This window comes from Passer domesticus, chromosome 7, assembly GCF_036417665.1.
Source record: "Passer domesticus isolate bPasDom1 chromosome 7, bPasDom1.hap1, whole genome shotgun sequence".
NCBI lineage: Eukaryota > Metazoa > Chordata > Aves > Passeriformes > Passeridae > Passer > Passer domesticus.
The window spans coordinates 46665669-46681844 of NC_087480.1; the positions used below are offsets into that span (position 1 = coordinate 46665669).

The following is a 16176-nucleotide window of genomic DNA, read 5'->3' on the forward strand; positions in this document are numbered from 1 at the left end:
AATATTCTAATTCTGGTTTTAGTTTTACAAAGGCTTTTACCAACCAGGTGTTCTTCTTCTGTAACTTGCCTGAAAAAACAGCATGTCTTCTGTGGGCTGCTGGAGAATAGCATTCTTTCTTTCCTGCAGAGACTTTTCAGCTGAGTTGTTTTAGATTTTTCATTTATTCTTCTAATAATTTATTAGTAGAGAACCTGAAATATTAGTTCACCAAAACAATATATCTGTGGTAAAATGCAGGGAGAAATATTGTGAAGTTGAGGAGGAGATAAGTTACAATGGTTTCTTTGTCTGTAAGTGAGGAGTTTCAGTATTGAAAGTATGAACAGTATTGTTTCATTGTTTTCGTGTGATAAATAGCATGTTGCTTTGTTGATATTTATTTAGCACAAAGATTTTAGCAAAAAACCTTCAAATAATTTACTTTCATTATCAATTGTGCATCTAAAGTAATGAATAGAAAATGCACTGAACAAAATGTTTTCTCTAACAGCTGCTCAGTGGTGTGTTTTACCACCTTTTTCTCTGAGCCTTCAACAGCAGCCTAATTTTAGTAGTGAGTGCTTTAGTCTTATGGGTAAAACACTTTTAATTACCACTTTGTCAACTTGACTTTTCAAATTCTCTTTATTGGAAATTCTGAAAGCTCTGAAATTTCTCAACAGAATTGTGCTATTCAAATTGCAGGATTGTATTTTGGAATTAGAGCTTCATTATGTGGAGATCTGTAGGAGCTTGGTAGTAGGTATTAAATGCAGAGTAGCCTACTGGGCTCAAGTTGCCTCCTTTCTGTTCTTTTTCAAATAACATGGTTTGGCTTAAAGCACTAGGTGGAAAACTAATATCGGTTAACTTGGATCCTTCTAATATACTAAACAATTGCGTCAATGCAGTGAATATATTTTAAACCATCTTTATTGCAGAAAACTTTTTACAACGCTTTGAGAATTTCATTTTTTGAAGAGAGAACTGGATTATAGTTTTCTTTTGAATGATAGGTATGCCTGTGAAGCTTAGAACGTGTGTGCATTGCAATACGACGTTTACAAGTGCTGTTAGCCTGTCCAACCACTTACGCGCTTATGCACGAAAGAAGAGTGCTGGACTTTTGACTGGGACAGGTATGTTTTGTTACAGATGTAAAAGCAAGTCTGTCTATGATACATTTTCTTCATCAGACTGGACAAAAGCATATGTTAATTCAAAATAATTCTGAAGCTTCTGCCGGTAAACAATTTATTTGCCATAAAACTTCAGCAACCTGTAAGAAAATGTATGTTGCTGTTGTCCACTCTCGTGTCTGATTTTCATTCTTAGTCTTTGATTTTGGATCCAACATTTAAGGTATGTAAGCAAAACTAAGAGATGGTTGCTTAATTCATTCTCTTATGATATTGCAACTTCCAAACCAGATAGTTTGCCTTCTAATGAAGTGTTTTAAAGTATCTCAGAAATGAGAGTGGTGGGGAGAAAAAAGGCGACGATACAAGTAGTTTTTACTGTCTAGTACATATAGTTACAAAGAATACTCCAGTAGAATAGGAAAAACAAGTTATTTTACACTCTGTATATTTCTAACAACATATGATATGTAGTTGGTTTCATATCTTGTTTGGCTCACAACCCAAAAACTACCTGTTCTGACATTGAATGAGGGTAGTACAGCATTTGGCACTACTATTAATGTTTTTTATTAAAAGACACTTCATTTTGAAATTCTAATATGCCATATTTTGATTTGTTTTCAGAGACCTGTAGCTTGCTTGGCTGCAGGCAGTTTCTGAGTTTACTTGGATTATTGCTGAGATTAGTGGGACTTCACATGGTCAACAACAAATTGAGGAGCAGAGATGCAATATAATGAGGAAATTTTGGAGATATGAAGCCTGAAATATTCTGTAATTAAGAAGGGCAACCATCAGTTTTCTGTGTCAACAAGCACAGACTTTTACATAATGCTCTTGGAAAATGCGTAATCCTTTTTTGATCTGCAAATGTAATTCATTATGCTAAGAATGACAAACTGAGTAGCAGGCTTTCTCTGTAGAAGGCTGAAAGTAATGTGTTTGTAATACAGGCCTGTGGCTGCCAGGTCTTCTGTTGTTTTACATTAGTGCTGCAACAAAGCAGATTTGGAAGGAAGTCAGCAGACATAGTAATGCCTAACATGTAGAAGAATATGCCTTTAGTCAGTGATTCTGAAAGTTTTCGTATTTATTCAGTAGAAGGGTGATGGTAGTGAACTTCATTTACCACTGCTGTGATTTGATGTTATCCCTGTGGTAAGTTCCTTTTCTTATATACCTACTGAGGAAATATTTTTCAATAGCTATATATTTAAATTGCACATTAATAGCTTAACAGTAAATCGATGAAGGAGACACTGGCATATAGGATAGTACAGAGATTTCATCCTGGACAAGCACTTTGTACCTAGCTTCCCTCTTGCTAAGTGGGAAAAGTGAAGGAAGCTGGTTTAGGTAATTTCAGGGATTTTTGTTTGTTTTCTCTATGAAACGTATTTTGCTATTGAAGTAGCTGCATAGTCATCAGAGCAGGTTTCCATTTTCTTAAAAGAATGGAAAGAAAACTCATGAGTTTTCTATCATTGGACCTAGAAGTTGGTTTTGAATTAGATTGAAAGTTTAAATAAAAGGTTAGAAACAAAAGTTTGGGGGGAAAAAAAATCTTTTGCTCTCAGAAGCTGCAGCTAAGCCAGATAAATAACTTACACCATGGATAAAGGCCTGTCACTGAAACCATTGACTTAAGGAGTCAGTGTTGAGTTCTAGCTGTAACATCATGCCAATGTTTATTTTTAGCAACTTAGTCATTGGTGTCCTGCAACTCTGTGAAGATTGTAAACTTTGCTCATTGACTTCTCACTGAAGCAAGCTTAATGTAAGGCTTGTACACCAAAAAATACGCTTTTAAACAATTGTTCTATTTGATATTCCACTTTGTTACATAAGTTTTGTGAAGAGAATTATTTTAATGCAAGATTTCACTAGTACACACTAGTTTTAAAGTACACACAAGTACACTCTTGTTATGAGTGTTGCTCTTGAGTAGATCTCGGGTTTTCCTTATTAAAAGATGGTTGTGGTTGAGAGCAATTTTGAGATGTCTTCAGTTGGGCCTCAGCCACAGCTAAACCTTCAGTGGTCTTCAGACATTGTATGGAGAAATGAGGACATGTTTATACATGTTGCTTCTCATTTAGTCTTTCTTATATCTTCTAAAGCAAACATAACTACCAAAACTAAAACATTTCAGTTGAATAATTATCTCAGTTTCTTGCTGTAATAAAATAATGGTGTCTAAACATGAATGGTGTAATTCTTTTATCTGGCAGTTGTTATGGGACCTGTCTAGGCACTACTATTTATTAGGAAAATAACATGAGAAATACGAGATCCCTGCATGCCACCAAGTGACACCTTTCCAAGCATTACATTAGCTTGTGTGCTAGTCTCAGATTTTCCATTTGTCTGCACGTGTTTTTGATATTGACTGTTATCATATTGCTCTTCTAGCAGACGTCCTGCTTCTTCAGTCAGTAATGTCATCATATTTAGTTAAATCTTAGCCTGTGTTTCTTTTCAAATGCAAGTTGACAGTTTTAGCAGTATAATAAACATAGTTAAGCGTAATGGTAGCTTTGGAGAAGAGACTCAAGAAAAACATCCTAGAAGTGAAAGTTCCTAGGCTGTTGGCTGTTTGAGGTTAATCTTTATTAAACTTTATTTGTGCCTATACTAATGTGTTAGAGATCCACTGTAGAGCAAGTACCCGTGTCTTCAGATGTCTGGCTGGAACTTTTTTTGTTGTTATTATTCAGTCCACTTTTTAACAATTTAATCACTCATCTTGATTAGATGTTAATTTCCTTTTATACCTATTTTGATGTATAGCAACACACTGGTGTTTCTCAGAGCAGGTGGTCAATTTGCTTCTTTCTTCTGAGTATCTTTAGAGCATTGAACAAACCTACACAAAATCTTCAAAATGCATCTCACTCTTCTTTGTATAGTTGTTTATTCAGCTTCCTTTCTTTTTTTTCTCTCTGGGCTTCTCTTGTTCCCTCCTGCCCTGGCTCTCCCCAAGTCTCTTGATTCTTTCTTACACCCTGGCTTTTTACATCTTCTCTTTGTTGACCCTTTTCACACACTCAGTCTCTTCTTACTGGCTTTCATCTTCTGGGAATCACCACTTTCTTCTTTGGCCTCTGCTTCTGTAGGTGGAGACTGCTTTGTCTGAAGTTTGGGAGAGAACAATAAAGTACAGAGCAAGGAGTCTGGCCTTCAAGCCAGCAGTGTGGCTGAGGTAGTGGTTCATGAGGGCTACTACGTGTTCAAATAATTTCAAATGTTGTTTTGTCAAACTTGTAGCTTTGGAATGGTTGTGGTGAAAGCATATCAAACATGCAGGAATCTGAGATCCTCTGGCTTTGTGTGTCCTTGTTCTGTGCTGTTACAGTCATAACAAATCAGCTGGCATGATGAGCTCATTTTCAGCATCTTATAAAATCCTACAGAGAGCAAATGGTAGGAGGTGTTTATTCAACGTACTTCACTCTGCAGTAGTGATGAGGAGAGATAGTAAGTGAATTTGAAAAATTAGTGACTAAATGTACAAGAAAGATAGTTCATTATTTTTTACTTGGCAATGTTTTCAAATGGTTAATTAGTTCCATTTCTATGTCCAATTATTCAACTTGTTCTAGTTTATGTACACTTTGACAAAAGTAATGAAGTCCAAATAAAAGACTCAGCTTCAGTTTTCCTGAAAGAAGAAGCATTTCATGTTGGGGGACATCAGGAAGCAGAGCATTTTAATTTGGAACTGCACACCAAATGTCATGACATGAAAGGGCATCTAATCATGACCTGTCTAATTCACATAGGCATGCTCATTGAAACCCCTATGTCCATCTGCTTGTAGCCTTTCTTGATAAGTCATCACAGAGGTTTTTGTATGCAGTGGTTTTACCTAGCATATATTTTTTGAAGTAGTGTGCTCTGAAATTGTACATAATTATCTCAAATAGAATCCTCCAAAGTTTGATAGTCTTTTGTTTTAAATGGGTTGTTTGAGGATGTTGTGTGACTGGTTGTTTACAGGAAGTTTTTCATTTATCAACTAGGAAACACCAGGTGGCCAAACTTGAAAGAAAGAGAGTTCTTCCAAAAAGAAGAAAATGGAGAATGAGGAATGATAGTTTGGAAGCTGTTATAACTACAAAGTAGCTGTTAACGATCAGTAGTTCCTACCTCTCTCTAGCAATTTGCTGCAGTTTCCATGCAGCTTACTAGAGCTGAACTAACTTTGGTCTCTTCCCAGACATGATAAAAGACTTTCTGAGGAGGTAATGTTTTGTTACAGTAAAGGCATAGAAAAAGCAGGAACTGAGTTTTAGTCAGAACTTCATGTCAGAACATGGCTACTTTATGGGGAGGCAGTGGCTGAGGCAATTGTGTGATTTAGTTGATGTTTGCAACCACTTGTAAGCATTGTATCAACAGAGTATTCAAGTGTGTGCATGTGACTTTATTTAAACTTGTTCTCTGGATAGACAAAATGAAATTAATGTGATGGTTATTGATACGCATGCCTCATAACTCCTGTTTGAATTGGTAGTTTTCAATGAGCTTTACTCAGACATTCCTCCTTCTTCACTCACTCTCCATCTTCACTGGAGTAACTTCAAAACATACTGGTGCTGCTTTGAGCTCCCTAAAATGTGAAAGAATATGTTCACTGTCTCAGAACACAAAGGGAATAAAAAAATTACCCTTGCAGAACACAGGATTTGTGTTCTTAGTGTTTTCTGTCTTTTATAACAGCTTCTTGCTTGGGCAAATCTACTTTCAAATTTAGCTAAGTTGCTCTGAGAATTTGTAGCATAATCTGAGTCCTTTTTTTGTGATCTTTTACTGTGGTATTTTCTTATCTTTGTTTTATAATTTCCTTATATAGAGCCTCCATCATAAATGGCTGAGAGAACATGCCCTTTTGTTTTCCTTGCTTTCTCACTGTTCATGGAAAAGATAGCTTTCAAGGAAGTAGAAACTACCTTTCCTGGTTAATTATGGCAATTTCTGTCAGTATTGCTGTTGTTTGATTGCACAGTAGTTCAGAGGGTTTTTTTTTCTCAGAAAATTATACACACACACACAACCCATTAGGTGTCAGCAGTCTGTTGCAGAAGACCAACCCAGGTCTTATAGGAAAGGGAAAGCTCTCTGAAATGCTCCAGATGCATGTGAGTAGAATCAAATTTTTTCATGAGAATGAATGTCTTTGCCAACATCGAGGAAATCAGCAAGTTCTTGTTCCAAATGCAGGTTGGCCTGTCTAGCAGGAATCTGTTTTCACTACTGCTTCTTTTTTTTTCCACTCATATAAAATGACATCAACTAACTTGTCATCAGATGCAACTCACAGACACGTTCGCATTCGGGTATTACCAACTTCTGTTTCCCTTCTTCCCATGATGTTCCACAAATGGCAAAGGCAAAGCTTTTGCTGTAGTAAGTGCTGCAGATAAGTTGCGCCTCATACCAACAGTTCTCTTCAAAGCATGGGTGTCTGGGTTCCAGTGTTTTATCTGCTTACATTGCTGCTGGTGTTACTGAAGTTGCGGTATGTAAAACACTTATATATGTGGTAGTTCCTACCTGATATGATAGTTAGCTTTTTTCTTCCTAATTAAATGAAGAATATGTTTCTTGTGAGAGAATGAAGTATTAAGAACCCCTTGATGCTTTTCCAGAAGCATCTTGGCCATTTCTCTCTTTCCCCCCTGCCACCTTGGGTTACTGCCTTTTATCCAGACTGATTTTGTTGTTACTGTCAGAAAAAAATGCTGTTAAGCGTCATTTTCCTAATGTTGATCTGAAGAAGTCTCTCTAGGTTGGTGTCTGCTTTCCACTTATTTTTTTGGTTCTCTGATACCTTCAAACCTCAGAAATTCATTCTAAATTTTAGATAGGTAGAAATCTTTAAGTCCTGGGATAGAGCTGGGAAACATCTATTATGTCTACCAAGTTGGAAGTTGGGGTACAAGGTAAAAGCTTGAGATGTGCTCATTTGGAGGGCTTGATTAAAATTAAGGATACAATCAAGACTGTGTGTTCTTTAAATCAACATGTTTTACCTCACCAGACAATGTCTTATGCTTCAAAATGCTAAGAGGTTAATTCTTCTGTTTTATATTCTAGGAGTCAAAACTTTAGCCAAGTGTAACAATTTTTTTTTTCCATTTTACTGTTAAGATGCTTCAGTAGCATAGCATTATGCCTTCTTGGTATCAAGAATACCACCTGGTACTGTCTTTCTGGTTTCTGTGGAGTTTTTGTTCAAGTGGTGTAACTGGTTGTTTGCAAAAGATTTTGTGTTGGAGTTATATTGTTGGTGTCTTGTGTTTTGGTATAGAGTGTAGCTAGATACACTTCCCAGTTCAAACAGTCACAAACTTCTTGAGCTTTGTCAGCTGTTTGTATCATAACAATATTAATTCAGTTTAATCCACTCATCCCCCACTTTGACTGCTTCTTAGAATCTCCAGGTTTTGTTTCTGATTCCCATTACATTTGTTTATGGGAGATACAGACCTCAGAGCTGTCTGAACTCCTTTGCTATATGCTTCCTGTTCACACACGTTACTTTCATACAGTTTCAAATGCTTAGACTGAATTTAAAAAGTGGCCTTGCCATCCCCGTTGGTTGTCCTAATACCAGCTCCCACTGCCAAGGACTAATACATAGTTTTTGTAAGCTTCATTAGAATTCAGACAGGAGTGAAGGGGAAGCTTCATTTGTAACTCTTAGAACAAAAGGACAAATTTTTGCTTTGTGTTGAAAACAAATGGCAGGTGTTTTATTCAAACTAGAAATTCCTGATTGTACTAGCTGAAAGCTACAACTTCATAAAATTGTAACTTGGTTGAACATGAGTGGTCTTATGATGGTACTTGAACTAACAAAACAAGTTCTGAGATTTTGACAGGGTTATATGCATGAAAGGGAATTTCCAGTGGTGCTTTGCTTATGTATAATTCTGCAGTAGGTTTGTAGGTGCTTGCTGATACTAAAACAACAGTTTAATGCTGAATGTCAATTATCTAGTCTTTCAAAGAGCAAGCACAATGCTAACCTAAAAAAACCAGCTTCATGTGTTCTACCAGCATATTTCTTAGAATACACTGTAGTTGTTTTGGATTTACCTTATAATTAAATACAGAAAAACAAGAAGGTAGAGGTCTTTTCATTATTGCTATAGGGAATACTTGCTGAATATCTCTGTTTGACTAACACTCATTGAAGTATTACTTTCACATATGAAAATTTCTCTTCTTAGCTTTAGACTGTAAACAAAAGAAGTCAAGGTCAAGATCTGGAAGCAAGAAGAAAATGCTGCCGTTACCTCATAGTGCTGATGAAGTTTACATACTCAGATGCAGGTACACAGTGTTACTTTAGTTGGAAGAATACGTTCTTAGGAGCTTACTAATGTTAGTCCTAAAGAGATTCATTATTGTATCCATAAATGTTTGTGATTAAATTGAATAATGAGGGGGGAAACGAATTGCCTCTTTTCATTAATTTAAACAAAAGGATTTGATTCAGTCACACTTGGGTGTTAGATTGCCGGTTGTTTCTCTAACTAAAATCTTAATGGTTGTGTCTGAGTAATATTCTGTCCTTCAAAAGAAACCTTATATAAGAACAACAGATTGTTATTACTGGTATTGAAAGTGTGAGAATGTGAGTTGTATAAGCTGCAGGGTTTTGTGCTCGCAGTTACTAATTTACTCAATTACTAAGTTCTTCAGCTAAAACATGCAGAAACAAACTTCAAGAAAATTAAGACTTTCCTCTTGCTGTCTTTTTCTTATAATTTTTCAGTAGAGATAGATGTATCTTGATGAATTAATTTTAATATTTGCATAGGTTTTGTGGTCTGGTCTTTCGAGGACCTTTGTCTGTTCAAGAAGACTGGATAAAGCACTTGCAGCGACACATTGTCAACGCAAATCTTCCACGGACTGGAGCTGGCATGGTTGAGGTCACATCACTACTTAAAAAGCCTGCTTCCATTACTGAAACTTCATTTTCTTTACTGATGGCAGAAGCAGCATCATAGAACACAGAAACATTTTAAATTTTAATTGGATGTAAATTTGAAATACTTCATTTTTTAAAATAAATGGCTACACTAAATTATGTTTATAAATGCTAAAGACAGAAAATAGAGGAAGTGGATTACAGTAACATCAAAATAAATTGAATACTTAACAGTTACAGTAAGTAGTCTTTATATTTTATATAGGGTGGAAGATGTGTTTTTAAGGTTTATTATGTTTTTGTCAGTTACTGTGTTCACTATCAATACAAGACCATTATATGTATGGCAGCCATTTTTAAATTGTTGCACATGGGTACTTAAAGGACAGATTTTAATAAAACAAAGAAACCACGTTCTCTTCAGTGTTACCCAAATCAAGGTTCTGTTTATTCCAAAAAGAATTACATAGTAAAATAAGATACTATTATATTTTGTTTGTATGTATGTAGTGTTTTGTATAATACCAAGAACTGCTAATACAATTTACTCAACTTAGGGCATTAAATACCATGTACTTCATAGTTCAAGAGACTGTTTCGTTCAAATAGGGCAATTAGTACTATTCTATCTAGGTGTGTAAGTGTTTTTTTTAAATCACATGAGGCTTTTTGTACTAAAAAGTGGAGGGAAACTTGTTTAAACAAATTTCTAAGAGAAATATGTACATAATACTGGAAATTTGTGGTAAGGAAATATTCTTTACTTCAGTTGCATTTCTCACTGACAATAAAGTGGTGCATCCATGCTACCTCCTACTTGTCAACAAAGATGGTATTTACCCTTATGTTTTTGTATCATAGTAGATTCAATCCAACTTTCTTTATTACAAAGCATCTTTTTGTTAACAAGTTTGTTACTTTTACGACAATTTACTTAAAGTCTGACTTGCTTACAGAAGTTTGCCTCTACTATTTTATTTAACACTGTAGAAATGTACTAATAAGCATTGCTCACTACACGGTTAGAGTAGGCTTTTCATTTATAATTCTGTTTAAAAGATTGATCATTTTAGAAAATTCAAACACAGATTGAAATGTTTCCACATATGAAGAGAATGTTTACAACTTAAATTTTAGAGCTTGTTTTGGATGTGATTATATGTATGAAAACTGTAACACTATGCTCATGCTAAGGACCTACTTACAGAATTATTGAAATAAATGTGCTGTGAGGATGGAAATATGGTGCAGGTGTCTTGGTCATGATGAATTGTGTTTGTTCATTTAAACTGTCTTCAGAACATGATTTTTGTTTTAATCAAATTAGATTCCTCTACAAATCAATTTTGTATGCAAGTAACATTTCATTTTACTCATATAGGGTAACAGATACTGTAGTTAAGCCAAGGATATGCATTGATATTTTCTTTATATGTAAATAAAGTTAAAAGCAGTTAAAGCAAGAGGAGTATTTTGGTAGAGTATATACATACCTCACTGCCAGTGAAATTGCTTTCCTATGGTATATCTCCTTACCAGAAAAATCTCTAAATAAAAAGGTTTAAAGAAAATCTAAATGTCTATAATGTGAAGCATTTATTTGCATTGTGTGAATTAAGTTTGTGGAATTGATTTGTCTTGCTTGAGATTAGAATCTTCTCATGATCTTAAGTAAAAGTACATTTACTTGCAATAAACTGAATTGTTCACAGATGCATTACATTTGATTGGTGGAAAGTATGAATAAATGTCTGTCTTCCTGGATGCACAGAGTTCAGAGTTAACACATGAGGCTTGTTAATGTTCTGATAGAATGGATGGGCTAAAAATGCACAGCTGTGCAAGACAGAGGCCTCAGACAAGGCCATCCTAGCTCTGTCAAGGCTGTCATTAAATTAGTGGTGTCAGGTGTTCAACTGTACAAATTGCTACAGTTAAGTTTAACTTTCTTGTTGAAATTTATTCTCTTGCAAGTGGAAAATCTACATCATTACATTTAAAGGCTGGAGGAATAAATACTTTAGAAATTTTAGAAAAGATAACTGGGATGTTGAAGTGTATTGCAGACAAATCGTGTATGCAGACTAAGAAATTTCTGAATTTGTGGATACTTGTGGAACTTTTTTATACGATGTGAAAACTGAAGATTTAAAGCAGTGTGTTGAAACAGAATTGAGGGAAGTGATCACATCACCTTGAATGTTTATAATGCTTTAATAGAGTGCTTGTTTACCCTTCTCACCAAAAAAGGTGCTTGTGAGAGCATCGTATTTTATGGCTGTTTAGCAAATGAAAAAATCAATTAAGTGCAAATGATATTTATCTAGTGTTGTTAAGAATGCTTGTAAGGTGAAGCCATACCATGCAGAATTTTGCATTAGCAAAAGACTCTTACTAGATTCATAAAAAGAATTTTTAAAACTCTAGTTAATTCTATTTAATTAATCAAACCCCAATTATGAGCTGCTTTATGTAATACTAAAATAAAAATGCAAGGTTGTGTCTGAAGAGCAGTGAGGTTTAGGGGCTGATCAGTTTCCAAAATGAGATTCTATTGATGAAGAACAGTTTTCAGTAACAGGCTGTGTGCCCTGCTGGCCTTGTGGTATAGTTCAAAAAATATGTAGGAGTTCTAGAACTCTTCTGATTACTAAATTAATTGTATATGTGGTTGATACAGGCTGAATAATCTTAAAAAAAAAAAAAAGTACTACTAGCTGTCCTTAGCCTCTAGTCCTCAAGTGGGGCTATTTGTTTTCCTGATTTCTGTTGTGTGGAAATACAGATATTTTTTATCATTATCTACAAGGAAATATAAAATCCCCCTCTCTGGAGTTACCAAAATTCTAAATAATGTAGTAGGAGAGGGTAAATGAAATCGGTCACTTTGTGATGGCAGTCTGACCTTATGTGGCTTGAGGGGCTCTGGTGGTCTGTGCTGCAGGGCTGGACCTGAAGAGCTGCTCATCTCAACACCAGTGCCAGTCTGTTCAGGATGGCTTAGGTTGCTCTGGGGTAAAGGCTGCAGTGGCACAGTGATTTCTGTTGGGTTAATTTTCGTTGTTTATCACAGTCCTACTTGTTTCTGAAGTTATCCTAGATTCTGGTAAAGGTCTCTTTAGTAGTAGCCTCAGGAAAATTGTAGAAGACCACCCCCATACACTTTTCATAAGATGATGGCCTATATTCCCTAGTCCCAGTGATATTTCCAAATCTCTTCAGATGTAAATCTGCTGGCATCCTTGAAAAGATGTTTCTGCAGAACTTGGGGTAGGTGATGACAGTGCCCGCGGGAGCTGCTGCCCAGGGGTAGTGTGCTCAGGCCTGGAACACAGAGGCGAGCACACAGCAATGGTGGGCGTTTACTGCCGTGTGCCCGGCCCTGCTCCCTGCGGCCTGGGCAGCTGTGTGAGCTGGGCTGCTCCCAGGGCTGAGGGGCCCAGCTCAGCCACAGATCAGCTTCGTGCTCAGGGCTCACTGCAGGCAGCAGTGTCAGGAGGTGGGCGCTGGTCCCTGATGAGCTGTTGGGAGGGGAGCGAGCGCGGCCGTGCCGAGGGCAGTGACAGTCCTGTGAGCCCGGGTCGGGTTTGAGCTGTGAGCCTGCGCTACCTCCCTCTGCCTCAGCCATGCTCAGGGAAATCACCGAGCTTTTGGAGGTAAGTGATCACGGCAGAAACGCGAGCTATCAGCTGGGGCTCAGAGAAGAGCTTGCAGAGTTTCCAAAGGTCAGTGTCACAGGACTGAGATGGGAAGATGCAGTGTTATTTGGACTGTGATGCTTTTCCTGGGCTAGTTACGGTTCTAGGTTTCCTGCAGTGCTTTAAAGAGGGGTTATGCATTAAATCTACCTGATTCTGAAAACCTACAGAAGATAAATTGGGCTGAACAAATGTGGAAATATTAGCAGTGAATAACAAGGACTTGCTTTTAACTAAATGGTTATGGGCTGTGAACAAACCTTGTGTAGTTCAGCACCATGGTTAACAGACTTTTCCACTTTTTATAACAGTAGTTAGTGGCCTGGATATTTAAACACCAGTCTCATATTTTTAAAATTGATTTATATAGTTTTGAGTTTGTTTAAAGAAAACCCCAAACTTTTTAGGGTGGTTCTTTCTTTAAAAAGCTGACTGCATTATGATTTGATATTTCAATCCACCATGCTTTGTAGGTGCTGTTGCCTGATACATGGGTAGCAATTGTGATGTAATGGAAACATTTGGCCTTAGTGCCAGGTTTGTAACCTCTTGCAATAAAATGTTCCTTTCTAACACTGCAGGCTTCTTGGTGTTCTTCCCATTGCTCGGAGGTGAGCTGCACTGCACGTGTCATTTAGCCGGGGAATTCCGCCCCAGCCAGAGCAGCTGTGTGTTGATGCAGAGGGCAGATTTGCTGGCTGTGGCCACCTGAAAATTCAGAGAGGTGAGGCAAGAAGGGGGGTATTCACATTCCAGTGGTGGAGACTGAGGATGAAAATTGGTTGTGGTGGGAGTGCCACCAGAGCCAGGACCCAAAGCTGAATCCCGAGTGACAGTGGCTCTCACCTGTGCCCATCTGCCCACTTTTCACTCTGTACAATCTGCTCTCACTGCTGCCTTCTCTCCCAGTTGAGAGCAGTTTTTCCTTGCAGCTTTGGCTGTGCAGTGTCTGCCACGTGTACCTGGACAGAGCACACTGAAAAAGCCAGCCTGCCTGGTGCTCTGCAAGTCCTGGTCTCCTGCAGCGTGAGAGGATTCATTGCCATACCACAGCCATTCACACACTGTAAGAGAAAAATGCAGAGCTTGATCAAATACAGCATAAAGAACTGTTGGGGGGTGTGTTTATTTTAAATAAGGGCTGGAGTGAGGATCCCTTCCACATTTTGCTGACGCTGAACTCTGGCACTGCTCATTTTCATTTCTTTTTGCGCTATAGGCTAATAAACTTGTATTTAAAGAAGCAATTAAGAAGTCTCTTAAATTTAGTGCCCTGTCCCCTTAATTAAGATTTGAGCACAAGTCAGCCAACAGCCTTTCTATAAAACTCCTTGGTAGTACTGAAGTCCATGAAGTAGAAGCAGCTTGTGGTGCAGTAGCTGGTGTGTGGCTGCAGTGCTCACCCCTCAGGGAAGGGGTCCTGGCTGCCTCAGCTCCTGTGCAGGTGGCTCCAGTGGCCACCATGGCAGTGGAGGGATCTGGGAGTGTGTCACTGACAGTTTGCTCATGTTGCCTGAAGACAGACATGGAGTTATTTTGGTTTAAAAAAAAACCAACCTGGAATAAAGGCATTCCTATGGGAATGCTCTTCTCTAAGTACAGGCAAACATTTTTAAAAGATCTAAAAGATCTTTCTCATGCAGGCTCCCATGCTCTTTTCACTGCAATTAAAACCCAAGCAAATGGCATTCTCACTGACTGTGAGCCCAGAGGTTCCAAAACTCCAACTCATTGTCCAGTTAGGGAACATAGGGAGACTTGGAAGCTTTTCAGAGCTTCCAAAGTGCTTGTACCCCTTATGTTGTATAAATCACAACACTTTTGGGCTTTCTATACTATATTTTCACTTAAAAGTACACTTTCAACTCATAAGGTCTGAGGTTTGCGTACCAGGTGATGATAACCAGGTGATGATCAACCTCTTTTCAAAAATCTGTTTATTGGAAACTGAAGACTTCATGCGTAAACCTTTGGTTATGTATCTTTAAGTCAGCAGCAGCTGTGAATCATGTTTGTATCTGTGAAACTCAGCCAAATCCATCCTCACTGCTGTAGCAACAAATGCTGAAGCTCTGAATCCCTTTGTGCTCTTTAAAACAGCTTTGGAAAATAATAGACTGATAAAGGAGAATGCAATCTGACACCATTAGTCTGTGTTTTAACCAAATAAGGAATTACATGTCATCCAGGTACAAGTCTTGCTGACAAGAAGTAATTCTTTCATCTGTCTTTTCTCTGAAAAAAACTTAATTGTGTGAAAGTAGGAAAAAGAAAACAGCCTTATTTTGATAAAAAAGGAGAAAAATCTTTTAAAAACAAACAAAACCCACATAGGTTGAAAGAGAAACTGCAAAGAGAAGAAGACAGTATAAGCCTAGGGCTGACACCTGTTTTGTAGTCCCTGAAATCTAGCTGATGGCTGCCTTTGCTGTGCCTCCAAATCTTCAGGGGTGTGCTTGGGTTTCTGGCACAGAGGAGGCATGGGCAAATATTATCCTTAGAGGAACAGCCAAGGAAGGAGTTTTCACCCAAAACTGTTCAAGAAATAGGCAGTGATTAGAAAGAGGCGTTAAAAATCCAATTTCTTGTGTTGGAACTCAACTGTACCCATTCCCTTTGCCATCTGCAGTACATTTACTGAAGCTTTTTAAATGCTGCATATAAATCCATAGACACTTAGTCCAGTCATAAAAGAACTGCTTTTCCCATGTATGGCCTCAGTTACAAATTTGCTACTGAAATCTGATTTTTCAGTTTCTGTTCATAATATGTTGCCATTCATTGCCTCCAAAAATTTTCTCCTTTCCCATTTGACATCCATCATTTTGCAACATTCTCTTCTCACTGGAATAACCTCCACTGCTGAACCCAGTGTTCTCTGACTGCAGCTGACCATGAGTGCTAATGAATGACTGAAGAGCCTGACCCAGAATGTGAGTGTTCTTCAGGATCCCAACTCATTTCTTTGCCCTGGGGCCAGGTTCCCATCTGGGAGCGGCGCTTAGCCGTGTCTCACTGCGCTGCCAACCCGAGCGTTTTCATTAGCTTCACTCCTGGCTTGGTTTGTTTTCCCATTCCTTAGTTGTTGCTTATATCCTTATTTGGGGTTCTGTCTTCATTTTTTATCTCTCTTTTTCTTTAGGATTTTATTTTACCACTGGCTTGCAGTGAAGAAGCTTTTTGGGAAGGTCCTCTATGACTGTGAAAACAGATAGAGTACTGCTTAGTATTCTGAAAAGCAGAGCTATTGGCTTGATTTATTTTATGTAGAGACAGTAGCTCTCTGTACCTAAATGGAGGAGGAAATGTTTAGATTTTAGGGTGATTTGGGGTTATACAAACCAAAAATCCCAAGTTACACAGTACCAACCCATGGTAGTGCTGCTGGGAGCTGAACTCATAAGTTACC

At 37.7% G+C, this 16176-nt stretch overlaps 1 protein-coding gene across 11 annotated transcripts in view; it reads left to right on the forward strand.

Moving 5' to 3' along the window:
- The window catches only part of ZNF644 (zinc finger protein 644), a 74705-nt gene extending 61365 nt beyond the window's left edge, over nt 1–13340 (forward strand). For 10 of the 11 annotated variants that reach the window (XM_064428320.1, XM_064428324.1, XM_064428323.1 and 7 more), the window contains 2 exons: nt 8363–8465; nt 8956–13340. In XM_064428320.1, coding sequence (XP_064284390.1) covers nt 8363–8465; nt 8956–9148 — 296 coding nt within the window. In that variant the 3' untranslated portion in view covers nt 9149–13340. Of the gene's footprint in view, nt 1–998; nt 1122–8362; nt 8466–8955 lie in introns of all 11 variants that reach the window. The other variant, XM_064428329.1, reaches the window with a different exon arrangement.
- Nucleotides 13341–16176: the final 2836 nt, after the last annotated feature.